This window comes from Theropithecus gelada, chromosome 2 (genome assembly GCF_003255815.1).
Source record: "Theropithecus gelada isolate Dixy chromosome 2, Tgel_1.0, whole genome shotgun sequence".
Taxonomy (NCBI): domain Eukaryota; kingdom Metazoa; phylum Chordata; class Mammalia; order Primates; family Cercopithecidae; genus Theropithecus; species Theropithecus gelada.
Genome location: NC_037669.1, coordinates 54,681,044 through 54,708,031, shown reverse-complemented (window position 1 = coordinate 54,708,031; position 26,988 = coordinate 54,681,044). Strand labels below are relative to the sequence as shown.

Sequence of the window (26,988 nt, the reverse complement as noted above, 5' to 3'; positions counted from 1 at the left end):
GCAACTGTCCTAAAATCATTTTTATTTTTAGTGTTTAGCTGCTGAGAATCATGGTGTAGTTGATGGACCAGGAATGAAAGTTCAGGAGTACCACATAATGTCTTCCTGCTATCAAAGGCTGCTGCAGATTTTTCATGGGCTTTTTGCTTGGTAAGTATGTGGGAAGTGTGGAGAGAAATGATTATATACTTGCTTTTACTTAACAGTTACCAAGGCACTGAAATGTAGAAAAGAAAAGGTTCAAAAAGCTTATGTAAATATGGTTCTTTAATTTTGTGGGAGTGTTCTTGTCTGTATTATTTCATTTGATCTTATACCCTCTGAGTCCTTTGGAGTCACTATTGTTAACCATTTGACAAATTAGGTGACTTGCTGATGAGCTAACATATAACAGATCTGGCCATCTGATCCTCAGTCCAGTTTCCTTTAGCATGCTTTAATTCCAGATTGTTTGGTGACGAGCTGAACACAGTGTGAGCTGGACTATTCCATGATACCTTCATGGAAACAGTGGGACTCGAGGGAACCCCAGAAGGGTACATGGCCTTTAGAGAGATAAAGGAAGGAGGTGGAAGGTACAACATGGACAAAAGTAGAACTAAGGGAGGTGTGCCCCTTAAATACTTTTGTTCATCAGGGACAGACCTTGGGCTCTCTGTTCTCATTATACAAGATTTCTGGGCCGGGCGCCGTGGCTCAAGCCTGTAATCCCAGCACTTTGGGAGGCCGAGATGGGCGGATCACGAGGTCAGGAGATCGAGACCATCCTGGCTAACACGGTGAAACCCCATCTCTACTAAAAAATACAAAAAAAAAAAACTAGCCGGGCGAGGTGGCGGGCGCCTGTAGTCCCAGCTACTCGGGAGGCTGAGGCAGGAGAATGGCGTAAACCCGGGAGGCGGAGCTTGCAGTGAGCTGAGATCCGGCCACTGCTCTCCAGCCTGGGCGACAGAGCGAGACTCCCTCTCAAAAAAAAAAGATTTCTGGTCAATCCTACCCAAGCTTAAATTTAGCCAAAATTTATTTTCTGAGCTATAGGCATTTATATCCAACTGCCTACTCAACACCTCCTTAGATGTGTCATTGACACCTCAGACTCCACATCCAAAATGGAATGTGTCATCCCTAGCACGCTCCTTCAGCTTTGTCTGGCTTAGTACATGGTACCACCAATTGCCTGAACCAGAAACCAGGAGTTATTCTTTGTCCCTCCCTCTGCTCTCCACCGTCTTTTTCCCACATCTGATTGCCAAATCCTGTTGATTTTATTTTCTGTTATAAATAACATCCAGATAGCCATCTGTCCCTGTTTCTCCACTGCTTCCAAACTCCCATTATCTCTCAACCTGGACTGGGCTAGGTTCACACTTGGCCTCTCTCAGTCCATTCTTCACATGGCAGTAAGAGTGATCTTCCTAACATAAACCCAATTTGATCCTATCCCAATTTGGATTTCTGATTGCTCTTAGATTTTTCTTGAGTTAAAACTCTCTTACCTAGCCTCTAGGTCTTCTTCTGACTCCTGCTATTCCATTTATTATATTATACTCTGCCTCCAGCCTCACTGAGTTAATTTCAGCACCCCATATAGCTTTTATGTGGGAGGTTTTGCACATGTTCATTCTTCTGCCAGGACCCCCACTCTTCTTGATCCCCAACTTTTTCTGACTCATCACATCTCTTGAGATCTGGACTTAAGCATCCATCCTGCCTCTCTAACCCCCAGTTCTCTTCTAACACTCTGGTATCCGTTCGTGATAAAACTTAATCTCATTTTATTATAATTACTTGTTCAGCAGTCTTTCCTGCTAGACTCTGAGCTCCATGAAGGCAGATGTCTGTCATTTTAATATCCTCAGTACTTAAAAGCAGTGCCTGACAAAAAATTTGAACAATTTATCGAGGAGACTTATGGATGGCACGTGTGAAAGGGTCCTGACATTGTGGTTTATGCCTGTAATCCCAACAGTTTGGGAGGCCAAAGTGGGTGGATAACTTGAGCTTAGGAGTTCGAGACCAGCCTGGGCAGCACGGCAAAACCCTATCTCTACAAAAAATATAAAAATTATCTGGGCATGGTGGCATGCATCTGTAGTCCCAGCTACTCAGGAGGCTGAGGTGACAGGATGGCTTGAGCCTGTGAGGCAGAGGTTGTAGTGAGCCAAGATTACAACACTACACTCCAATCTGGGCAACAGAACCAGACCTTGTCTCAAAAAAAAAAAAAAAAAAAAAATCTGGGCACAATGGCCCAGCGAAGTTAACACAGAAAATAAACCATCTCTAAAAATTATAAAAACAATAATTAGAATAAATACATGAAAAGATGTTTATTTATTACTTCTTAAGGAAATGCAAATTAAAAGCACAATGAGATAGCACAACACACTCACTAGCATAGCTACATTAAAAAGACTTAGCATGCCAAGTGTTGGTGAGAATGTGGAGCAACGAGCTCTCACATGCTTCTAGGGGGACTTTACAATAGTACATCCATATTGAGAAATAGTTTGGTAGTTTCTTAAAAAGCTAGACGTGTACCTACCATGTGACTCAGCCATTCCGTCTTTAGGTATTTAACCAAGGGAAATGAAAGCATATATCCACCAGGGTCTGGTACAGGAATATTTTTAGCAATTTAGCCTGTGGTTTTACATAGTATATTCTAAACTTGTTTCCCATGTTTGTGTGCGTGCGTGTGTGCGTGTGTGTGTGTGTGTGTGAGAGATGGAGTCTTACTCTGTCGCCCAGGCTAGAGTGCAGTGGCGCAATCTCGGCTCACTGTAACCTCTGCAACCCAGGTTCAAGTGATTATCCTGCCTCAACCTCCTGAATAGCTGAGAATACAGGTGACTGCCACCGTGCCCGGCTAATTTTTGTATTTTTAGTAGAGACGGGGTTTCACCATCTTGGCCAGGCTGATCTTGAACTCCTGACCTCATGATCTACCCTCCCAAAGTGCTGGGATTACAGGTGTGAGCCACCACACCCGGCTTTTTTTTTTTTTTTTTTTTCCCTGAGACAGGGTCTTGCTCTGTTGCCCAGGCTGGAGTGCAGTGACGCAATCGCAGCTCACTGCAACCTCTGCCTTCCAGGCTTATAAATCCTCCCACCTCAGCCTCTCAAGCAGTTGGGACTGCAGGCACGTACCACCATGCCCAGCTAATTTTTGCTTTTTTTTGTTTGTTTGTTTTTCTTTGGTAGAGACAGGGTTTCGCCATGTTGCCCCCAGGCTGGTCTCGAACCCCTGAGCTCAAGTGATCCATCTGCCTCAGCCTCCCAAAGTGCTGGCATTAGAGGCGTGAGCCACCATACCTGGCCCAAATTCAACATTTTAAATACATGAAGTTTGCTGTACATCAATTATATCTCATTGAAGCTATGGTAGACATAAAACCTGACACCTAATAGGCCCTCAGAATACATTTGTTGAAAAGAAGAATTACTATCACTGGTGGTCGGGAAAATGCTTCTAGAGAAGATCTAGGAAGTCAGATTGTGCTGGGCGTCAAAAGTCAGGCAGAATAATTTAAATGTTGTCCAGGGAAGCCATTTTGGAGTTTTATGATCATAGCCATGATGCAATGAAAGCAGTGGTTTAGGAAAACCCATCTGGCAGCAGAGTGCAGGACAGATTGAAAAGGGATGCAAAAAGAACACTCAAAAATACATGTGTCACTATGATCTACACATGTATTGATAGGGGCCTGGCCAAAATGATGGTCTGGGCTTGGAAAGGAAGGGACAATATGAAAGGTAATCCAAAGATAGAAATGTCAAGATTTGACTGGTTAATGTAGGAGAATGGGTAAGTACCACTATGGGCTGGACATTGATTTAGCAGTTGGACAAAATTATTCCTATATTTTTGAAGAAGACTACCTATCTCTAAAATGTAGGGAATGAAGGAGAGCTTTTTGCCCTTGAAAATAAACCTATGGGCCAGGCATGGTGGCTCACACCTGTGACAAGAAAGAAGAAAAGAAACCTGTGAAGACTTCAGGAAAGATTACTTTGGATGTATTTCAGTTTCTACTCTGATACTTAGAGCTGTGATTGAATTTGGTACTTCAGTACTTTCCATTTCAATTCTTTTTTCTTTTTTTTTGAGATGGAGTCTCACTCTGTCACCAGGCTGGAGTGCAGTGGCACAATCTCGGCTCACTGCAATCTCTGCCTCCCTGGTTCCAGCAATTCTCCTGCCTTAGCCTCCTGAGTAGCTGAGACTACGGGCGCCCACCACCACGCCCAGCTAATTTTTGTATTTTCAGTAGAGACGGGATTTCACCATGTTGGCCAAGATGGTCTCCATCTGTTGACCTCGTGATTCGCCCGCCTTGGCCTCCCAAAGTGCTGGAATTACAGGCATGAGCCACCATGCCTGACCTCTCAATTCTTTTTTCAAACTGTTAAACTATTGATGGTATAGACTGGAGGCCAGGATCCTTAAATATTATCCAAGTAGTTTTCCAGAAACTAAGCTAACCCCTCTTAACCTTGACTTCCTTAGGAGTGGATTTTCTCAACCTGAAAATCAGAATTTACTGTATTCAGCCCTCCATGTCCTTAGTAGCCGACTGAAACAGGGAGAACACAGCCAGCCATTGGAGGAACTGCTCAGGTGAGTCAGACTACATAGCCAAGATTGTTGTCCCAAGAAACTCCTAGGAACAGGATTGGCAACTTTCTTGAAAATACCTGGGTGATGGCCGGGCGCGGTGGCTCAAGCCTGTAATCCCAGCACTTTGGGAGGCCGAGATGGGCGGATTACGAGGTCAGGAGATCGAGACCATCCTGGCGAACACAGTGAAACCCCGTCTCTACTAAGAAATACAAAAAATAGCCGGGCGAGATGGCGGGCGCCTGTAGTCCCAGCTACTCGGGAGGCTGAGGCTGGAGAATGGCATGAACCCGGGAGGCGGAGCTTGCAGTGAGCTGAGATCCGGCCACTGCACTCCAGCCTGGGCTACAGAGCGAGACTCCGTCTCAAAAAAAAAAAAAAAAAAAAAAAAAAAAAAAATAAAGAAAATACCTGGGTGTCTTTCAGTAGTTGTAAAGGAAATTATTTTCAGCTACTCTCCTCATATATGAGCGTTCTCATCTATATATTCTGATAAATCCTGAAGTATTAGAAGCCTTGAATAATCATGCTAAATCTTCATGAATGTATCAGCCCATAAACACAGCCTTTTCAAGTAATAATGATGAAAACATTGACCATCTGTAATCAACTCTTGATTATCCAGGGACCTACTGTCTCCCAGCAGGGTTGGGTAATTAGGCAGCAGCTAGTTATCACTGATAACCTGCTTCTTTCCCCTTGTCTTGTAGGAAGACCTTACGTGGCTGAGGGGTAGGCAGTGGACAAGGGAGGTGAGATGATCTCAGGGGCATGGCTTTTCAGCCCCCTCCCCCTTCAGTCAGATTTGACTTGGTCTTTCTCTGACTTCCCTTGATAACCTAGACCATCACTGGGTCAGCAGTCAGTGCTTATCATCCCTGTCTATAGGTCAGGACCTTATTTCTTCTTTTATTTATTTTTATTTATTTATTTATTTTTTTGAGAGAGAGAGTCTCACTTTGTCACCCAGGCTGGAGTGATCTCGGCTCACTGCAACCTCCGCCTTTCGGGCTCAAGTGATTGTCCTGCCTCAGCCTTCCAAGTAGCTGGGATTACATGCGCATGCTGCCACACCCTGCTAATTTTTGTATTTTTGTAGAGATATTTTCGCCTTGTGGCCAGGCTGGTCTCTAATTCCTGAGCTCAGGTGATCTGCCTGTCTCAGCCTACCAAAGTGCTAGGATTACAGGCATGAGCCACCATGGCCGGCCTGTGAACCCAGATTTTAAAAATTATTTTCAGTGTATTGCCTAAGGCTTTGAAGAGCAGATAATTTATCTAGGGTTGTGCATATTAGCGTGGTGCTTGGGTTTCTCAGCATACATGACCCCTTTAAGGCCAACATTCCATCCATGGGGCTGTCTTTTGCCCTGGCTTTTTCCATACAAAGGTATGGTTTTCTACCGAGATGCTTGAAGAGGGTTGCTACTAAAGCACCTGAAAATAAGGAGGATTCTGATTAGGCCATCAAACACTTAAAGGGACTTGGGTACGTCATGTGGATTTAAATATATCTGTAATACATAGGATATTATTGCATTTGTTTCTTTTTCTTGTCTTCTTACAGCCAGAGCTTCCATTACTTGCAGAATTTCCATCAAAGCATTCCCAGTTTCCAGTGTGCTCTTTATCTCATCAGACTTTTGATGGTTATTTTGGAGAAATCGACAGCTTCTACTCAGAACAAAGAAAAAATTGGTGATGGGCCCCAGATCCTTTTTTTTTTTTTTAATGAATAGGACTAATATCTCACACTTGTAAACTTGGGGCTTCCCAGGACATTTTTACATGTAAATCCCCACATAACCTCAGACAGGCCCTCTTGCTATACCAAGAAGGTCATTTTCCCAGAACAACCTGACTGATTTCTGCTAAAATTGCTTAGTTTTCTCTTTGGCTTAAGTTTAATCATGTTCTTCCTTTTCAAAAAAAAAAAAAAAATTATCTGAGACATTTGACAAAACTACACAAACCATGAGGTTAATAAAGTAGGAGATAAAGGAGAAGTCAGGGTCAAGTGTAAAAGAAATACTAGCCTCTTCCCTGGCCTTTTTCTTTTCTTTTCTTTTCTTTTTTTTTTTTTTGAGATGGAGTCTAGCTCTGTCACCCAGGCTGGAGTACAATGGTGCGATCTTGGCTCACTGCAACCCTCCACCTCTGAGGTTCAAGCAATTCTTCTGCCTCAGCCTTTCAGGTAGCTGGGATTACAGGCATGCACCACCATGCCTGGCCAATTTTTGTATTTTTAGTAGAGACGGGGTTTCACCAAGTTGGTTGGGCTGGTCTCAAACTCCTGACCTCGTGATCCGCCTGCCTCGGCCTCCCAAAGTGCTGGGATTACAGGCGTGAGCCACTGTGCCCAGCCCTGGCTTCTTTCTTTAACTGTCTTTTGTTATAGCTCTTAGAATGCAGCTCATCCTAGTTTGCAGCACATCAGAAAGTAAGATAAAAATGCAAAACAAACCTTTATTTTTCCCTATTGATTAAAAGGGGAAGGTTTGGTCTGAATCTTGGAGGTGACCACTGCTATTGGCCAGCTCAGGAGGAACAAGATTGGCCTTCCCACTGCCCAGCAGCATTCCTTTTCTCTGTGTGTCTGTATTTATGTTCATGTTTGCATGTTTGTGTGTTTCAGGATGGGGTTGGGGTGGGACGTGTTGAGCCTTAGACAAATGAGTTTATGTCTGGCAAAAGGGCCAGTGGTTCAGGAACATGACAGCTTTTTGTAAGTTGCCTGTTAGACCGGGAACGTCTTAGTAAATGTAAACTAATAATCCTTTTGATCGATATCCTCAAAAGCCTGAAAAGCAAGAATGAGGTCAAGTTCCCATATGTAAGATTCCTTTGTCTTCTTTTCTAACAGCTTCCCTTGCCAGACAATTCCTCTGTCGGGTGTGGCCAAGTGGGGATAAAGAGAAGAGCAGCATCTCTAATGACCAGCTCCATGCTTTGCTCTGGTGAGATGTTTGGTTTCTTCCAATGAGCCAAATAGCCATTTTCTATTTTGCTACTGTTTTTTGTCAGAGACTGGACAAATGACCTTTTTAGTGGGAATTTGAAAACAATGAAGTAGGTTAAAAATGAACACAATTTGGAACATGTGGATCTTAAGATCCTCTGGTTCTGTTTTATGCTGTCAGCTAACTGCTTATTGTTAATTCAGATCATAGAGGAATTTGAGGAATCTGCATTGTATTCTACTTTGTTAATCAGTGGGTCAAATATTTGACTCTCAATGCAGTATCTACCTGGAGCACACAGATAGCATTCTGAAGGCCATAGAGGAGATTGCTGGTGTTGGTGTCCCAGAACTGATCAACTCTCCTAAAGATGTGTCTTCCTCCACATTCCCTACACTGACCAGGTAAGGGAGTTCTTTCCTCCAGTTTTTCCCTTAAGATAGAATCATCATCAGGCTGGGCGCGGTGGCTCACCCCTGTAATCCCAGCACTTTGGGAGGCTGAGGCAGGCGGATTACCTTGAGGTCAGGAGTTTGAGACCCACCTGGCCAACACAGTGAAACTCCGTCCCTACTAAAAATACAAAAATTAGTTGGGCGTGTAATCCCAGCTACTTACGAGGCTGAGGCAGGAGAATCGTTTGAACCTGGGAGGCAGAGGTTACAGTGAGCCGGGATTGCGCCACTGCACTCCAGCCTGAGCACCAAGAGCGAAACTCCATCTCAAAAAAAAGAATCATCATCACACTGTCCAATGTATGTAGCTTCCACACAACTGCTTTGCTCCTCCTCATCTAATTCTGATATAGACAGTAGATATATTCATTCATTCAATAAAGAGAGTTTGCTATGGATTCCTTTTAAGGGCTCTCAGCTAATACATTTGAGAGGACCCTGGTGGTTTTTGTTTTGTATTGTTTTGTTTTTGAGAAAACTTGCCACCCAGGCTGGAGTGCAGTGGCACAATCTCAGTTCACTGCAACCTCTGCCTCCTGGGTTCAAGCGATTCTCCTACCCCAGCCTTTCAAGTAACTGGGATTATAGTCACCCACCACCACACCCAGCTAATTTTTGTATTTTTAGTGGAGATTGGGTTTCACCATGTTGGCCAGGCTAGTCTTGAACCCGACCTCAGGTGATCTGCCTGCCTCGGCCTCCCAAAGTGCTGGGATTACAGGCGTGAGCCATTGTGCCCAGCTGAGATATTTTAGCCATCTTGAAACAGGGTGCTCACATGTATGTCTCACTTAATGGGTTTGTGTCTCAGAATATCAATAGTTATCTTAACATTTGTAGTCTTTTCAGTTTATAAAGCACTTTTACTTTATCTCGTTTGATCCTTTTGATAATTCTGTGAGGTCTTTGGTATCATTGCCCCTATTTTACTGTTGAGGAAAATGAGAGCTAGGGAAATTCTCAAGCTTACACGTGCAATAAAATAAACATAGAACCAGGACTCGAACTCAGATCTTCTCACTGTTACTTCACTGCTTTTTCCATACTACCATACCACATCCTTTCATAAAGTTAATTCCATTGTTTGACAGGCAATTTTCTTGGACCTATTACTGAGTCCCTATTACTGAGTCCTTTCCACTTCCCCATCCTCTTCCTAAGGACCCTAGTGAAAGGACATTTAGAGAGGTAGGGAAGGAAGATACTTTTGGTTCCTGATTCTTCCCAAGTAGTTCTAAGCAGTACATCATGGCGTAGGCATGCATGCTTTTCTCGTCTTCTAGGCACACTTTTGTTGTTTTTTTCCGTGTGATGATGGCTGAACTAGAGAAGACAGTGAAAAAAATTGAGCCTGGCACAGCAGCAGACTCACAGCAGGTGAGTAAGATATAGTCACTTCAAGAAGTGGACTTTGGATTACTTGGAAGTTGCTGATTCTTTTTTTTTTTTTCCTTTCCCTGAGACAGAGTCTTGCTTGCTCTGTTGTCCAGACTGGAGTGCAGTGGCATGATCTCGGCTCACTGCAACCTTGCCTCCTGGGTTCAGGCAATTCTTCTGCCTCAGACTCCTGAGTAGCTGGGATTACAGGCATGTGCCACCACACCCGGCTAATTTTTGTATTTTTTAGTAGAGACAGGGTTTCACCATGTTGGCCAGGCTGGTCTCAAACTCCTAACCTCATGATACACCCGCCGCGGCCTCCCAAAGTGCTGGGATTACAGACATGTGCCAGTGCGCCTGGTAGAAGTTGCTGATTCAATTTCTTGGGTCCAAGTTTTCTCCTAAGCTGTTTTTTGTTTTGTTTTGTTTTGAGTTTCTGAGATTCAGGATTTTTTTCAAAGAGTTCCTAGTTTAATTTCCTTTCCCTCTAGTTAGAGATGAGGAATGGGCTCTGTTTTCCTTGGCTACTGCCCAGTTTGCCTCCTGTTAACTGACATGAGGTAAGCCAGTCTGTTTGAGATACTGTGGATCTTTTTTTTTTTTTTTTTTGAGACAGAGTCTCGCTCTGTCGCCCAGGCTGGAGTGCAGTGGCGCAATCTCGGCTCACTGCAAGCTCCGCCTCCTGGGTTCACGCCATTCTCCTGCCTCAGCCTCCTGAGTAGCTGGGACTACAGGCGCCCGCCACCGCGCCCGGCTGATTTTTTGTATTTTTCTCTCCAATATATGTTTTTTCTTTTTCTTTTTGAGACAGGGTCTAAGTCTGACATCCAGGTTGGAGTACAGTGATGCAAACTTGGCTCACTGCAACCTTTGCCTTCTGGGCTCAGATGATCCTCCCACCTCAGCCTCCTGAATAGCTGGGACCACAGGTGCAGGCCATCATGCCCGGCTAATTTTTCTATTTTTAGTAGAGGCAGGGTTTTGTCATGTTGCTCAGGCTGGTCTTGAACTCTTAGGCTCAAGCAATCTTCCAGCCTCAGCCTCCCAAAGTGCTGGGATTATAGGCATGAACCGCCACACTTGGTCTGATGGCCAGTACATGTTGCAAAGGCTTTTACTTACTTGGGAATTGCTGAAGAGGAAACTTTTTAGAATGTCTGTCTCTATGAGGTGTTCTAATGTTACCACAACATGTGCAGGCCTCAGAACCATCTTGTGGATGCAGTGGTTGCTACATCTCTTGGGAAGGATAATTGGCTTAAATATCTGTATAGCTAGTAATTCAAGAACTATATCTTAGTGGGAATATACTAAGGGAAGTATCTGGCTATGACTCAGAGGTGCCCATATATTTGGCTGCCCCAGATTCATGAAGAGAAGCTCCTCTACTGGAACATGGCTGTTCGAGACTTCAGTATCCTCATCAACTTGATAAAGGTGAGTATGGAGGCTCCTTGACCCATCTCACCAAATAACTGCAGAAACCAAGTGTCCTGGCTTCCAAAATGGACTGTCCTTGCTCCTTTTCCCACTCTTCCTTGGGGCCTGCTCTCCCTGAATTGTCTTCTTCCTTTGTCCCTGTACCCGTCCTGGATAACCCTTTTTCTCACTAGGCATTTTTTTTTTTTTTTTGCCTCTTCCTTTCTTCCTTTTACTTATGCCACAATACTATTTAATGACTCCTTCCATCTGTAATTTCTTCACTTTTTCACCTTGCCTTGGGCCTCTGTGATCTGAGCACACATTCCCTCTTCTAACCCTGAAAGCCCTCGTTCTCCTTTAAACACACTGTACTCTCACCGACTCCATTGTGGTTTTGCTCAGCTTGTTCCCCCAGCCTAGAATGTCCTTGCCTCTCCTTTCCATCTCTTTCATGTCTTTTTGTTTTTGTTTTGAGGCAGGATCTCACTCTGTTGTCCAGGCTGGAATGCAGTAGGGTGATCACAGCTCACTGCAGCCTCAATCTCCTAGACTCAAGAATCTTCCCACTTAAGCCTCTGGAGTAGCTGGGACTACAGGCACATGCCACCATGCCCAGCTAATTTTTCTATTTTTTATAGAAACAGGGTCTCATTCTGTTACCCAGGCTGGCCTCGAACTCCTGGGCTCAAGTGATACACCAGCCTCCGCTTCCCAAAATGCTGGGATATCAGGCATGAGCCAGCATGCCCAGCCTCATCCAGTCTTTCTTAAGTCTTCAGATCAAGGTTTTGGACCTCTAATAATGCCATCTTCTGAACACTTCCAGTTGGAATCAGTTTATTTCTCTTTGCTCTTCTCTTCCTTTTCTTGAACTCCAGTTGTGATCATTACTTTATTCTGCTTTGTAATATTAATTTAAATGTTGACATTCCTCCATTTTAGTATTCTCTACAGAACCCAAAGCTGTGTTTTGCGCAGTGGGAAAGAGGCTGGAGTGCTCAAAGGAGCAGATCTCAGCCTTGGTTTCTTGTCTTTCACCTCTCCAGGTATTTGACAGTCATCCTGTTCTGCATGTATGTTTGAAGGTGAGAGATTTACTGGGCCCTGTTTCATATTCTTCCTGTGGATCACTCTAGAGAGGACCTCAGCTAAGATAAATTGCTCAGTTTCTTGCCCACAAACCAGAGTTTCCAGAATCTGTGCCAGTTTAGGGAAGGCAATGGATACATTTTCCCACCCTAGTTGGATGATTGGAGAAGCCAGTTTTCCTATGAATTTGAAAACTTTTGGTAAGAATCTTAGTACTAGAAGGAATGGCTTCAGGGCAGTTGAGTTTAGGAGCAGTAGTTACCTTCCCTGCCATTCCTTACCAGGCAAAAGGGAGGAAGGAGTAGATGATTCTTCTTTAAAGTCTATGTGGTGGCCTTACAAATGTGGGATCTGATATCCTGAGAATTGCCAAACTTCTCTTTCATGGGAATAGCCTGTATTAGCCCTAGATTTGATGGGAAGTCCAGTCGGAATGTTATGGGGAGAATGCTACTTCCCCACTCCTGAAGTTTCCTTCCAAGTGGATGGTGCCCCATTCTTGTTATCTGCTGGTCACTCTCTCCCTTTTTACTCCACCCTTGCGCAGTGTGGGAGCTGGACGAGTTGGAAAGAGGAGTGATTTATCTGATTGGGAAGTTTAGAAATTGGTCATATGCTTCCTCAGCTTTACCCAGTTTTTCCCTCTTGGGAGTAAGTTATCCTCAGATACAGCTCCCCTCTACTCCTCTATGCTCTCACTCCTAAGCTGAGCAAGTTCCCTTTCCATCCACTGTATCTGTGGTAGGTAAGTCTGCCTAATTCTGGGGCTTAGTTAACAGGCCTATTTGATTTTTGTGTTAAGTTACATTCTCCAAATAAACCTTTTGGACCATTCCCAATTTGTTTTTTATATATATAAATAAGAAAATAAAACCCTTGGGCAGAATGAGGCTATTCTGCCTCAGAAAGGGGCCTTTCAGTGAGATACCTCAGCTAGAGATAACAGTGTGTCTCTCTTCTTCAGTACGGACGTCTCTTTGTGGAAGCATTTCTGAAGCAATGTATGCCGCTCCTAGACTTCAGTTTTAGAAAACACCGGGTAAGAGCTAAGAGCAGAGAACAAAGATATGCACTGAAGAGTTGCTCAGAAGTTATGTCCATGGTGACTCTTGGGTGAGGCTGGGAGTGTTCTACCTGGGTTCCTCTGGTCCACTTCAGCTATAGCCAGAGATCCCCAAATAGGACTGAATATTCCAAAGTAGGCTGAACTCCTCAGACCCACTCTGGATCAAACCCACTTCTCCAGATCCGACAGTGGTTTTCCTTTTAGCTTGATTTTATTGTGCTACTGCACTCTCAGGTCCTCATGTATCAGTGTGTCATTTGCTTATTCCGTTATGCTTCTGTAGGTATACTCAGAAATGATTTAAAAAAAAAAAAAAAGTTCCTTTGTGTCATAAAACCCTTTGCTGTGGTAATGAACATTCTTGACAGTTTTTTAGCCAATGGCACCCAGGGCTAGAGTGATGAAGTAAGGATAGAATCAGATTATTTCCTATACATACTTAGCAAGTTGAACAAACCACTCACCATATTTGGTTGGTCCCTCATAGCCCTGAAAGAGAAAAGGAAGGTGGTATTTTATCCTAATGTTGCAGATGGGAAAACTGAGACATGGTAACCTATGTAAAACTAAAATGCAGGTCTTATAACTCTCAGATTTATACAAGGGACAGAAATGGGAGAGTTGAGAATAAGCGGTAGCTGCTATTCCTCCTATTTGAGAGGCAAATTAAGATGATTATCAGCATAGGCTGGAACCTGCAGAGTTTATCCTCTTTGGAGCTTTTGATTCCAAGGGTATACTGAATCTGAAATGAAATCAGTACATTTCATAGAGCATTTATAAACTTATTGGTTATAGGAAGATGTTCTGAGCTTACTGGAAACCTTCCAGTTGGACACAAGGCTGCTTCATCACCTGTGTGGGCATTCCAAGGTAAGAAGGGGAGCAGATCCTATCAGCAGCCTGCCTGTTGGCTTAATCTGCAGTTGCTATTGGGAGATCCATGGGCTGCCGTCCTTCTTCATTTATATCTCGGACTGTGTCTGTCCAAAGGCAGTTTATTCAGAGCAAATCCTTAGTTGCTGCTTGAGATTGGGCAGTCCTCTAGAGGGGAATCTCTGCATCTGAAATTTGATTCAAACTCCAAAGCTCTTTTTCCTCTAGAAACTTCTTGGGTGAGAGGAATAGAATGCTGGTATATGTTTACTTCTGCAAAGTCCCCTAGGCGACAGGACTGTGATGTAAGTGATGATCCTGCAGGAGACAGGAGGTGGCTCTAAAGCAGCCATCTGTAGAGGCTTTCATCTGTGCTACTTACTTTCAAGGAATGCATCTGTGTCTTTTGAGAACATCTTAGCATTAAAGGATTTTTCCACTTGAAGCCTTCTTTTTTTTTTTTTTTTTTTTTTTTTTGAGGCAGAGTCTGGCTCTGTCTCCCAGGCTGGAGTGCAGTGGCGCGATCTCGGCTCACTGCAAGCTCCGCCTCCCGGGTTCACGCCATTCTCCTGCCTCAGCCTCCCGAGTAGCTGGCACTACAGGAACCCGCCACCGCGCCCGGCAAATGTTTTGTATTTTGTAGTAGAGACGGGGTTTCACCGTGTTAGCCAGGATGGTCTCGATCTCCTGACCTCGTGATCCACCCGCCTCGGCCTCCCAAAGTGCTGGGATTACAGGCGTGAGCCACCGCGCCCGGCCACTTGAAGCCTTCTTATAGTTAATGAGGTATTGTCACGTTTTGTCTGAATGAACATAGAACCCTAGAGTTCTGCAGTCGCTGGGAAACCAAATGATTCTTGAGTCCAGTTTCTGTTACTTACTTCCTCTTCTGGTTCTAAATGTGTAAGGTCCTGAAGAGTGAATTTTTTTTTTTTTTTTTTTTTGAGATGGAGTCTCGCTTTGTAGCCCAGGCTGGAGTGCAGTGGTGCAGTCTCTGCTCACTGCAAGTTCCACTTCATGGCTGCACAGTGAATTTTTAAGGAATTCTCTTAGCTAAATAGGGCTACTCTATTGTTTAATATCAGTAAAATATATATTCAAGAACATTTTAGGTAAATTCATTGATGATCGGCCAGCAAGAGGTTATGAAGAGGAACCAGAGGTGGTAGTGGTATGTCTTCTAGGCTTTGAATTATTTAGCTGCCATTGTCTTTGGATTACTCTGCCAAGCTATTCCTGTTCGATGGAACATACTGTTGGTCCATATTGGCGGGGCTTATATCCTTATTCAGTATTCAAAGGTTTCTATAAGAAATATGAAGGCATGATGATAAACTCACAAAAGATGGATGTTATTTATCTCCATTCAGATTCACCAGGACACGAGACTCACACAACATGTGCCTCTGCTCAAAAAGACCCTGGAACTGTTAGTTTGCAGAGTCAAAGCTATGCTCACCCTCAACAATTGTAGAGAGGCTTTCTGGCTGGGCAATCTAAAAAACCGGGACTTGCAGGTAAGCCTTGGATCCTGCTAGTGATAATTCTCCAATCTTATTCTTTGTGACAGCATCAGATGGCATGTAAGGCAGTTCACCTAAGCCCTGGTCTCTCAGTAAGGCTACTTTTCTCTTAAGTCTGTGACTGTTGAACTCTTAAAGTTATGATACATTGCTCATGGGCCCTAGTCACAGGCTATACCCCTCATCTTAGGCAGCAAGGCACCAAAACATGCCATTGATACAAACAATGCCTCAGACATAAAGGAGTTAGACCAGTACAAACCTCTCTCCACAGCCAGAGGGGCTCCTTTAAGCCCCACTGAGGGTAGATTCATAATAACATTTTTGTATAGGGACAAACATTTCTTTTGTTTAGTTATACTAAGCCAATCTGTCTTATTCCGGAAATTATAAATTAATCTCTAATTTTAACTAATGAGCATTTATAAGGTTTTTTAATTGTCTGATTAGCTGAAATCTTGTGTTGTTTATAATACTACTTTGGAGTTACAACATTTTTCAGATAGGGTCTTATAAGCCCTTTTCTTTCATGCTTAAAATATCTGAGTCTTATAGTCAGTTATATATGAAATATATAAAATAGCACCACAGAGAATTAACTTCCTTTCTTCACATCAACCTTATGAGGCAGATACTATTGTTTCTTCGTAAAAATTGAAACTCAAAGAAGTTAAGTAATTTACCTAATGTCATTCAACAGAAAGTGAGTGGAGCCACGGTTTGAGTCCAAACAGTCCTAAATCCAGACTTGATGCTCTTAAACACTTCACTGTACTGTCCTTTAGCCTCTGCATGGCCTTTTGTAGTTGGTGTAATGGTGCTTATATACTTTAAGGTATTTGGGAAATTTTAGAACCATGTTCAGCATCAACTTAGAGTCACCAATACAATCTAGCCTTTTAAAATGTAGTGTGATGCTAGCATACCAAGATGAACCTTTTGTTACATTACTTTTTATATCAGAGCCACAGACATCTCAGAAACCTGGAGTTGAGTATCCCTCCTCTAGATGCTGAATCACAAGTTGGTATCCATGTTTGACTGTGTTTTGAATGGCTAGAATATCTTCCTTTGTATTGCCTGTAAACTCAACCTTCTCCCCTATTTCCCTAAATGTGGTCATTATAACCCACAATTTTCTTGGTCCATTCACATTTAGGGTGAAGAGATTAAGTCCCAAAATTCCCAGGAGAGCACAGCAGATGAGAGTGAGGATGACATGTCATCCCAGGCCTCCAAGAGCAAAGCCACTGAGGTATCTCTGCAAAAGGCACCAGAGTCAGGCACTGATGGTTGCATTTTGTTAATTGTTCTGAGTTGGTGGAGCAGAACTTTGCCTACTTATGTTTATTGTCAAGTACTTCTATGCCCATTTCCATTCCCTCCATAACAGCTTCTGTGCTTATATAATTTTTTGGGACCCAGAAAAAACAACCACACAATCTTAGAATCGCTACTGAGTATCTCGAGTTGTGGCATTTGTTATAGAGTTGACAATTCTCTGCATTATAGCCTCTCATTTTCCATGAATCCATATCTGAAATCATTTTAGAAGGGAGAAGTCATCGAAGTATTTTCTGAGTGTTGAAAAGAATGAGTTAAACCATTTAAACACATTTGAAACATACAAAAATAGAAATGTGAAAGCATTTGGTGAAAGCCAAAGCACAGAGTCAGAAGCTGCCACCTTAGAGAACTGAAATAAAAATAGAAGTTCTTACTCTTTTTTGTGGTACAGATGCTTTTGAGAATTTGAAGAAAGCTAAATAAAAATGTATACATGGCTGGCGCAGTGGCTCATGCTTGTAATCCTAGCACTTTGTGAGGCCAAGGTAGGAGAATTGCTTGAGCCCGGGAGCTCAAGACCAAGCTGCACAACATAACAAGACCCTATCTCCACAAAAAAATGAAAAATAAGCCCGGATGTGGTGACTCATGCCTGTAATCCCAGCACTTTGGGAGGCCGAGGTAGGCACGTCACAAGGTCAGGAGTTCAAGACCAGCCTGGCCAACATAGTGAAACCCCATCTCTACTAAAATACAAAAATTAGCTGGGTGTGGTGGCACGCACTTGTAGTCTCAGCTACTTGGGAGGCTGAGGCAGGAGAATCACTTGAACCTGGGAGGCGGAGGTTGTGGTGAGCTGAGATCCCGCTACTACACTCTAGCCTGGGCAACAGAATGAGACTCCGTCTCAAAAAAAAAAAAAAAAAAAAGCATACATTTATAAAATTTTGTCACAATTCAGGTAGGTTATAGACACCAAAATCTCAGATTTAAGAACCCCTGCTGTGGGGCCTCTGTCTGTAATGCAATTTGAGTCTGATCCAGAAAGATCATTTAGTATGAAAAGTCTGGCCTGGTAGGGTGGCTCACACCTGTAATCATAGCACTTTGTGAGGCTAAGGTGGGAGGACTGCTTAAGCCCAGAATTTCAAGACCAGCTTGAGACCCCATCCTTACAAAAAATTTTTTTGAGCTAGCCAGGCATAGTGACGCATGCCTATGGTCCCTGCTACTCAGGAGGCTGAGGTGGGAAGGTTGCTGAAGCCCAGGAGGTGGAGGCTGCAGTGAGCCATCATCACACTCCAGCCTGGATGACAGAGTGAGACCCTGTCTCAAATTTAAAAAGTTCTTTTATTTACATGGTCCACAGTTTTATTTGTATAATATACCCCTTCCACCTTTTTCTCAGAGAATTTGAGGCAGACAGTATCCTATTAGTTTGGTACTTTCCCCTAAGCAAATCTCTCATACTAGAATTGTAAGCCAGACAGAACAGAATTTTGTACTGGATTCCTGTTGAGATACACCAGCACAGCACTTCTTTTTTTGAGACAGAGTCTCCCTCTGTCGCCCAGGCTGAGGTGCAGTGGTGCAATCTCGGCTCACTGCAATCTGTCTCCCAGGTTCAAGCAATTCTTCTGCCTCAGCCTCCCAAGTAGCTGGGATTACAGGTGACTGCCACCATGCCTGGCTAGTTTTTGTATATTTAGTAGAGACAGGGTTTCACCATGTTGAGCAGGCTGGTCTCGAACTCCTGACCTCAGATGATCCATCCACCTCAGCCTCCCAAAGTGTTGGGATTATAGGCATGAGCCACTGTGCACTGCCATAGCACCACTTGTAATAAATATTTCATTCTATATTGAATGCCCTCTTTGTTCCTATGTCATATACATGAAGTAGAGCTGGAGGACCATGGCTTGTTTAAAATTATGCAAATTGGGCTGGGTGTGATGGCTCAGGCCTGTAATCCCAGCCCTTTGGGAGGCTGAGGCAGGCGGATCACCTGAGGTCAGGAGTTTGAGACCAGCCTAGCCAACGTGGCGAAACCCCATCTCTACCAAAATACAAAAATCAGCCGGGCGTGGTGGTGCGTGCCTGTAATCCCAGCTACTTGGGAGGCTGAGGCAGGGGAATCGCTTGAACCTGGGAGGCGGAGGTTGCAGTGAGCTGAGATCACGCCACTGCATTCCAGCCTGGCAACAGAACAAGACTCCTTTAAAAAAGTAAATAAAAGTTTTAACAGTGACAATAGTACAGTTGTGTATCCTCTAGGAACTGTATTCCAGAGGTCACCCAGAGCAGTAACCTAAAATACTTATTTATTCTTTGCCCCTTAGGATGGTGAAGAAGACGAAGTAAGTGCTGGAGAAAAGGAGCAAGACAGTGATGAGAGTTATGATGACTCTGATTAGACCCCAGACAGATTGCTGCCTGCTTCTGTGTCTCTGCCAGCCACTGATCATTTTGTGTTTAGAGTTTGAAATCCGCTGTTTACCTTTCTTACTGGAAGGATCCTTTTTTTGTTCCTCTATTTTTTTTTTTTCCTAAGACGGAGTCTCACTGTGTCGCCCAAGCTGGAGTGCAGTGGCGTAATCTCGGCTCACTGCAACCTCCACCTCCTAGGTCCAAAAGATTATCATGCCTCAGCCTCCTGAGTAGCTGGGACTACAGGAACACGCCACCATGCCCGGCTAATTTTTGTATTTTTAGTAGACACAGGGTTTCACCATGTTGGCCAGATGGTCTCGATCTCCTGAACTCATGATCCACCTGCCTCAGCCTCCCAAAGTGCTGGGATTACAGGCATGAGGCACCACACCCAGCCATCTTTTGTTCTTAAAGTGGGGGCTTTATTAACTTGTGGACATTATGGATTATCTAACATCATCGCAGTCCCTGGCTCAGGATTCTAATGTAGCATTATTTATTGGTTTGGATAAACCTAGCTTTGCTACACTGCAGAGTAAAATCTCTGAGTCATGATTCTGGACTTTGGGAGCTAGTTTTGAAACTGATTTATTCTAGAACTTAGGCTTGTACCAATTTTACAAATAAATTCTCTTCTAAGTTCTGCTTCAGCTGCCTCATTTATCTTTCTGGATTTGCTTCATTATTCAAGGATTAGGTGGAATTGAATTGAGATTTGTGCAGAGAAATTATGGAGACTGGTGCTAACATGGTTCTGCCGATTAAAATCATGTCTTCTGGCCGGGTGCAGTGGCTCATGCCTGTAATCCCAGCACTTTGGGAGGCCGAGGCGGGCGGATCACGAGGTCAGGAGATCGAGACCATCCTGGCTAACACGGTGAAACCCCGTCTCTACTAAAAATACAAAAAATTATTCGGGTGTGGTGGCGGGCGCCCGTAGTCCCAGCTACTTGGGAGGCTGAGGCAGGAGAATGGCAAGAACCCGGGAGGCGAAGCTTGCAGTGAGCTGAGATCGCACCACTGCACTCCAGCCTGGGAGACAGAGCGAGACTCCATCTCAAAAAAAAAAAAAGTCTCCTATTGTAAGAACCAATTTCATCTGAAATGAGATATATCTGGTCTTTCTGGAGGATTGACTTGATCTTGATGATCTTCCTTTTTTTTTTTTTTTTTTTTGAAATGGAATCTCGCTCTGTCACCCAGGCTGGAGTGCAGTGGCACGATCTCAGCTCACTGCAACCTCCGCCTCCCAGGTTCAAGTGATTCTCCTGTCTCAGCCTCCTGCATAGCTGGGACTGCAGGTGCACACCACCACGCCTGGTTAATCTTTGTATTTTTTTAGTAGAGACAGGGTTTCACCATATTGGCCAGGCTGGTCTTGAACTCCTGACCTCGTGATCCACCTGCCTCGGCCTCCCAAAGTGGTGTGATTATAGGTGTGAGTCACCATGCCTGGTCAACTTAAACTTCTTGTCAATGCCCAAAGAAAGTCAAAAGGAATGTTTTGGCTGCTTTTTAAATTTTTTTGATTGGTGTGATAGTATAAGACCAAAATAAAGGCCGGGCGCATGGCTCACACCTGTAATCCTAGCATTTTGGGAGGCCGAGGAGGGTGGATCACGAGGTCAGGAGATCGAGACCATCCTGGCTAACACAGTGAAACCCCATCTCCACTAAAAAATACAAAAAATTAGCCGGGCATGGTGGTGGGCACCTTTAGTCCCAGCTACTCAGAAGGCTGAGGCAGGAGAATCGCTTGAACCTGGGAGGTGGAGCTTGCAGTGAGCCGACATCGTGCCACTGCACTCCAGCCTGGGCAACACAGCAAGACTCTGTCTCAAAAAAAAAAAAAAAAAAAAGACCAAAATAAAATTAAAAAGCAGCATCAAACTCGTGTTAACTTTGTATATATAATGTTTATTTCCATATTCTGAGTTATACCTAACCTAGTTAATTTTTTTTTTTTTTTTTTTTTGAGACGGAGTCTTGCTCTGTTGCCCAGGCTGGGGTGCAGTGGCCGGATCTCAGCTCACTGCAAGCTCCGCCTCCCGGGTTTACGCCATTCTCCTACCTCAGCTTCCCGAGTAGCTGGGACTACAGGCGCCCGCCAACCCGCCCGGCTAGTTTTTTTGCATTTTTTAGTAGAGACGGGGTTTCACTGTGTTAGCCAGGATGGTCTCGATCTCCTGACCTTGTGATCCGCCCGTCTCGACCTCCCAAAGTGCTGGGATTACAGGCTTGAGCCACCGCGCCCGGCCAACCTAGTTATAAGAATGCTACAAAGGCCAGGTGCGGTGGTTCATCCCAACACTTTTGGAGGCTGAGGCCAGGGGATTGCTTGAGCCCAGGAGTTTGAGACCAGCTTGGGCAACGTGGCGAAACTCCATCTCTACTGAAAAAAAAAAAAAAAAAAAATAGAAAAATTAGTGACTCATGCCTGTAATCCCAGCACTTTGGGAGGCCAAAGCGGGCAGGTCACCTGAGATCAGGAGTTCAAGACCAGCCTGACCAGCCTGGAGAAACTCCGTCTCTACTAAAAATACAAAAGTAGCTGGGCATGATGGCACATGCCTGTAATCCCAGCTACTAGGAACGCTGAGGCAAGAGAATCGCTTGAACCTGGGAGGCAGAGGTTGCAGTGAGCTGAGATCGTGCCATTGCACTCCAGCCTGGGCAACAAGAGCAAAACTCCATCTCAAAAAAAAAAAATTAGCCAGATATGGTGGCCCACACCTGTAGTCCCAGCTACTCAGGAGGCTGAGGCGGGAGGATCCCTTGAGCCTGGGAGTTTGAGGCTGCAGTGAGCCAAGACCATGCTATTGTAGTCCAGCTGGGATGACAGAAAAAAACAAAAAAATGCTACAAAATTACTTGTAGTTTATTAGAAATAGAACATTAGGAGTACATTTCAGCTAAAATGGAGAGTCATGAGTTCCATGTAGCCTACCAGAAAGCCTAGCTTCGTTTAGTGCTACCAAGATCTTTCTTGCCAGGTTGTACGTATTGTTTAATATCAGTATATTTCTACCCACTTTTGTACACTCCCGTGGTATTAGGGTGTGGTTAGTTAGGGTTTTTTTCTTATTTTCATTGTTTTGGTTGGGGGAGGTTTTAAACTAATCCTTGACCTATATATAGATTTTTGACATCCCCTGGTACATAGAAATCCATATCTTTCTCCTCTACACCCCTTTTTCCCCCAATTCATTGTGATCTTAGGTGTTTATGTGAGTTCACACTAGGCTCATTGGTTTATATCATTTGTTTAATGGTTAGCACATGTACATGTCAATGCTAGTTTGACTCTAAATGGTTCAACCTTACAATGGGAATGTTCTTCTTTGTTCTCTATCATTGGTCCTTTTTTGGAGGGGAAGGGATGAAAGGGGCTCCTGAATCATCACTGCTTGAAACAAAAGCAAGATGGCTGGGGCAATGACACAGTTTCATTTACATGGACAGGTTTCTGTAAGCTTCAGTTACATACCAAAGGGCATGGTGTGAAGAAATGGGGATCAAATGAGGACCCTTTACTTGGAGTGCTGCAAGGCAAAGGTGCACTTTTTGTAAGTTGCATACAGCAAGAGGATAGAGCGCAGCATCTGTTTGCACATAGTCACTGTCATCTGAATCTGAGGCTCCTTCAGTCCAATGGGCCACTGGTGCTCCCTGCTAATGATTTTGCAAAAGGCTGACTTGTCTGAAACTCTGAAAGTCCCGGTCCATTTTGGTGGCTGAGCTGTGATAACCCTGCCAAAGACAGAATCTACTCCACTGAGGCGGATGGGCTGGGGCTTCCTGACCAGTCCTTTGTTGTTCATTGTTCGCAATTCTGATGTGTGACAGGGTAACTTGGGACTCACTCCAGATTCCAGGAATGGGCTGTCTAGGACTAGAGTGACCTCTTGAAAGCACAGCTGCACTTCAAGGTCAGATGGTGTGTGTGGGAAGCAGGGAGAGGCCCTGAAGGGGTGCTTGGAGGAAGGTATAGGTGTCGTGTGCCGCAGCCATTGGAAACTCTCATCCAGTGGGGTCCATGGTGACCAGAGCTGGTATCCTGCCATTGACAGTCCTAAAGGAGGGAAATCAGAGCATGGAATTTCCCTGACATGCTTTTCATGATGGTATGGACTTTCAAATTCCCATCTCTGTCTCACTATTGACATAAACTTATTCTATAGTTCCCATGAATAGATTCCAACAGGTGTTAGGATATTAGTAATTCTTTTCTTTCTTTCTTTTTTTCTTTTTTGAGACAGTCTCGCTCTGTCACTCAGGCTGGAGTGCAGTGGAGCAATCTTGGCTCACTGTATTTTTAGTAGTGACAGAGTTTTGCCAAGTTGGCCAGGCTGGTCTCCAACTCCTGCCTTGGCCTCCCAAAGTGCTGGGATTACAGGCGTGACTCACTGCGCCCAGCGTGGGTATTAGTAATTCTAATAAAGGGAAGTAGGGAATGATTACAAATATTGATCTGGCAACTGCTATGTGTACTAAAACTTTATATTACACTTTTTCACAAGCCTTTGGAAGTAGGTCTTAACCCATTTTATAGATGAGGAAATGATTTGTCTGACATGAAATGAATATAGGTCCACTGTTTTTTTTTGTTTTTTTTTTTTTTGAGACTGAGTCTGGCTCTGTCGCCCAGGCCGGAGTGCAGTGGCCGGATCTCAGCTCACTGCAAGCTCCGCCTCCCGGGTTCACGCCATTCTCCTGCCTCAGCCTCCCGAGTAGCTGGGACCACAGGCGCCCGCCACTTCGCCCGGCTAGTTTTTTGTATTTTTTAGTAGAGACGGGGTTTCGCCGTGTTAGCCAGGATGGTCTCGATCTCCTGACCTCGTGATCCGCCCGTCTCGGCCTCCCAAAGTGCTGGGATTACAGGCTTGAGCCACCGCGCCCGGCCAGGTCCACTGTTAGGACCTATGCTATGTTGTTAGCTGCTAATGACAGAATCTTTATGTTCTGAGGTGACAGAAGCTGCTGAGAATTCATGATGAGACCTTATTACTTGAGATTAGAAGAAGCTCAGAAAAGTCATATCTTAAAAATATTTATGGCTGGACACTGTGGCTCATGCCTACAATCCCAGCACTTTGGAAGGCTGAGGCAGGCGGATCACTTGAGATCAGAGTTCCAGACTAGCCTGGCCAACATGGTGAAACCTTGTCTCTACTAAAAATACAAAAATTAGCCGGGCGTGGTGGCGTACGCCTGTAGTCCCAGCTACGTGGGGAGGCTGAGGCGTGAAAATCGCTTTAACCCAGGTGGCAGAGGTTGCAGTGAGTCAAGATTGCACCACTGCACTCCAGCCTGGGTGAAAGAGCAAGACTCTGTCTCAAAAAAAAAAATTGTGCGGTTCGCAATGTATGAACTCTGTACAATGTATGAACTTGCAAGTATGAACTTCAGCATCATTTGGAAACTTGCAGATGTGTACATTTTTGGGCCCCACCTCAGACCAACAGAAACAAACTCCAAGTGGGGCCCAGCAATCTGCATTTATACAAGCCCTCTTGCATTGTCTATTTTGAGAATTTCTTATGCTATTCCTTTCAAACAACTCTAACTTTCACTATTCGTTACTGAGATCATCTCCTGGCCCCAAAGGCCACTGTATTTTCTCTGCACACGGGAGCAACTTGCAGACCCCTGGGTTATTTATATACCACCTCAGAGGAGCTGGTAGGAGACTGGGAGGAGAAACATTTCCAAAGTCCAGTTAAAATATTGTTAAAGATTTTTGTTTTTCTATGTGTGGGTGTGTTTTTAAATTTGTTTTTCTATTTTGTTTGTTTTCCATCTGTGGAAGACCTACTGGTTCCATAAGACCTTAATTTTCTTTTTCCTTTGAAGATTAAAAAGGGCTGTGAGGATATTGCTAACTCAAAATTTATGCAAGTAAAATTAGAATTTTCTATCATTCTCCTTCAACATTGCCAGTATACAAGAAGGTTTACTGAATTCAGAAGCTAATTCTTTTTTTAGCGTGTACCTATTTTGTTAGTGGGCATAGTGGGTACCTTTTCTTTCTAGCCAAGTGTATTTCTCTGCCCCTTCTCCCACAGAAGATAGCAGCAGATCCCATCCTATCCGGTAATTGCCCCAGAAATACTGTGAAAATTTTGACATCTTCACCACCATCTGTGAGATAGAAAAGTTGATTTTAAAAAAAGAACTGTTGGCCAGGCACAGTGGCAAAAATTAGCCAGGCGTGGTGGTGGGCACCTGTAATCCCGGGTACTCATGAGGCTGAGGCAGGAGAATCACTTGAACGGAGGTTCCAGTGAGCTGGGATCAAGCCATTGAACTCCAGCTTGGGTGACAGAGGGAGACTCCATCTCAATAAAAAAAAAAAAAAAAAAAAAGGTTGGTGACATTTCAGACCAGAAGACCTGCCCCTGATAATGGTTAGTATGGGGGATTTGTTGATTTTCTGCAACTAGTATGTTTCTCATGATCTATGTAGGCTCTTTGCAAAGTACTAAATGTTCAAATATCTGGGCTGCCTTAGAATGAGAAAGGGACACCCAAGGGACAGTTATCTATTACAAACACCCTGTGAAAGGCTTCTGGTGCTTGATATCTTGACCTTCAGAGCACATATCCAAGAGAGGGACTACCGTGGTACACCACCATGACAAGGTGGGCAGAGAGTATAAATGCTGCCAAGCATATTTTTAATCCCATAATATGGGATTTTTAAAAGTACTTAATCCCAGGATCCTTTTCTCTTTCTTTTCTTTTTTTTTTTTTTTTTTTTTTTGACATGGAGTCTGGCTCTGTTGCCCAGGCTGGAGTGCAGTGGCGCAATCTCGGCTCACTGCAAGCTCCGCCTCCCAGGTTCATGCCATTCTCCTGCCTCAGCCTCCCGAGTAGCTGGGACTACAGACGCCTGCCACCACGCCCGGCTAATTTTTTTGTGTTTTTAGTAGAGACGGGGTCTCACCGTATTAGTCAGAATGGTCTCGATCTCCTGACCTCGTGATCCACCCGCCTCAGCCTCCCAAAGTGCTGGGATTATAGGCGTGAGCCACCGGACTCTGCCCCCAGGATCCTTTTTTTTTTGCCACATCTTCTAAGAGGAAATAGAGGTAGAAGTAAAAGGCTTTGTCAAATGTCCAGCCTAAGTCAGGGCGCGGTGGCTCAGGCCTGCAATCACAGCACTTTCGGAGGCCAAGGTGGGCCAATCACTTGAGGTCAGGAGTCAGCCTAAATATTCGGCAGAACCAACATGGGATGAGGGGCTTCTAAACCTAGGTCCCCGCACCACTTCGCGCAAAGTTTAAAGATGGTTCATCCCATCCCCACTGCCCAGAAGTCACTGTCAACCACTCCAGAAGGGCTTGAACCTACGAAGTCTGCTCAAGCTGCTCAGTAGCTCCCAGATAGGGAACACCTGGTTCTCCTGGTCAAAAAGGTTTCCCCTTCACACCCCACTTCCCGTTCCAAGGATTTCCCCACCTGGGAAACGGGGCGTTAGCGCCAAAATGCAGCTGAGGTCGTGAACTGTAAACGGAGATGCGAAGGGTCTGGAGCTGCCAAGAGTGGAGAGGCTCCCACTCCAAGCCGGAAGAAAGGGCTTGGGCCTCCTGGGTCTCTATCCGGGGACGGGGACCAGAAGGTTCTGGCTGAGGAGGACGATGCGGTGGGAACCTGGGCCCAGTCCCACCATCCGGGCCCAGGGCTCACCTGCTGAACCCTGAGGGTCGCACGCTCCAAAGCGGCGGCCGCTGTTCGTGGCGCCTGGCAACCACCTTTGTGACTCAGGACTGCGGGGCAGCCCGAGCCGCGGCGGGGGGCCGCACTCCCCGCCCCCACCTCATTGGAATGCCTTGTCCAGGACTCGGCCTTCGGCCTTCAGGAGGGCTGGTTCGAATCC

At 44.6% G+C, this 26,988-nt stretch overlaps 2 protein-coding genes across 5 annotated transcripts in view; one reads left to right on the top strand and one right to left on the bottom strand.

Moving 5' to 3' along the window:
- Window positions 1-19,759, top strand: part of FANCD2 (FA complementation group D2) — a 76,043-nt gene extending 56,284 nt beyond the window's left edge. The window contains exons 32-44 of one of the 3 annotated variants that reach the window (XM_025377276.1): window positions 32-150; window positions 4,511-4,621; window positions 6,189-6,319; window positions 7,485-7,578; window positions 7,863-7,985; window positions 9,320-9,413; window positions 10,782-10,853; window positions 11,885-11,923; window positions 12,892-12,966; window positions 13,792-13,866; window positions 15,240-15,386; window positions 16,552-16,647; window positions 19,019-19,759. In XM_025377276.1, the coding sequence (XP_025233061.1) occupies window positions 32-150; window positions 4,511-4,621; window positions 6,189-6,319; window positions 7,485-7,578; window positions 7,863-7,985; window positions 9,320-9,413; window positions 10,782-10,853; window positions 11,885-11,923; window positions 12,892-12,966; window positions 13,792-13,866; window positions 15,240-15,386; window positions 16,552-16,647; window positions 19,019-19,093 (1,251 nt within the window). In that variant the 3' untranslated portion in view covers window positions 19,094-19,759. Of the gene's footprint in view, window positions 1-31; window positions 151-4,510; window positions 4,622-6,188; window positions 6,320-7,484; window positions 7,579-7,862; window positions 7,986-9,319; window positions 9,414-10,781; window positions 10,854-11,884; window positions 11,924-12,891; window positions 12,967-13,791; window positions 13,867-15,239; window positions 15,387-16,551; window positions 17,173-19,018 lie in introns of those variants that run through there. The other 2 variants (XM_025377275.1, XM_025377274.1) reach the window with 2 other exon arrangements.
- Window positions 6-26,820, bottom strand: FANCD2OS (FANCD2 opposite strand). Of its 2 annotated transcripts, XM_025377277.1 has the most exons (3): window positions 26,571-26,810; window positions 22,597-23,181; window positions 6-217 (listed from the first exon to the last, which is right to left on the bottom strand). In XM_025377277.1, exon 2 carries the CDS (start codon window positions 23,171-23,173, stop codon window positions 22,640-22,642), a length of 534 nt encoding a protein of 177 aa, XP_025233062.1. In that variant the 5' UTR covers window positions 23,174-23,181; window positions 26,571-26,810; the 3' UTR covers window positions 6-217; window positions 22,597-22,639. The 2 variants fall into 2 exon arrangements, with proteins under 2 accessions (XP_025233062.1, XP_025233063.1); XM_025377278.1 differs by lacking the exon at window positions 6-217 and having other exon boundaries at window positions 22,536-23,181; window positions 26,799-26,820.
- Window positions 26,821-26,988: the final 168 nt, after the last annotated feature.

Excerpts from the sequence above, each read along its gene's own strand:
- FANCD2OS (XM_025377278.1), bottom strand. The coding sequence starts at position 23,173 with ATGGCAGGATACCAGCTCTGGTCACCATGGACCCCACTGGATGAGAGT.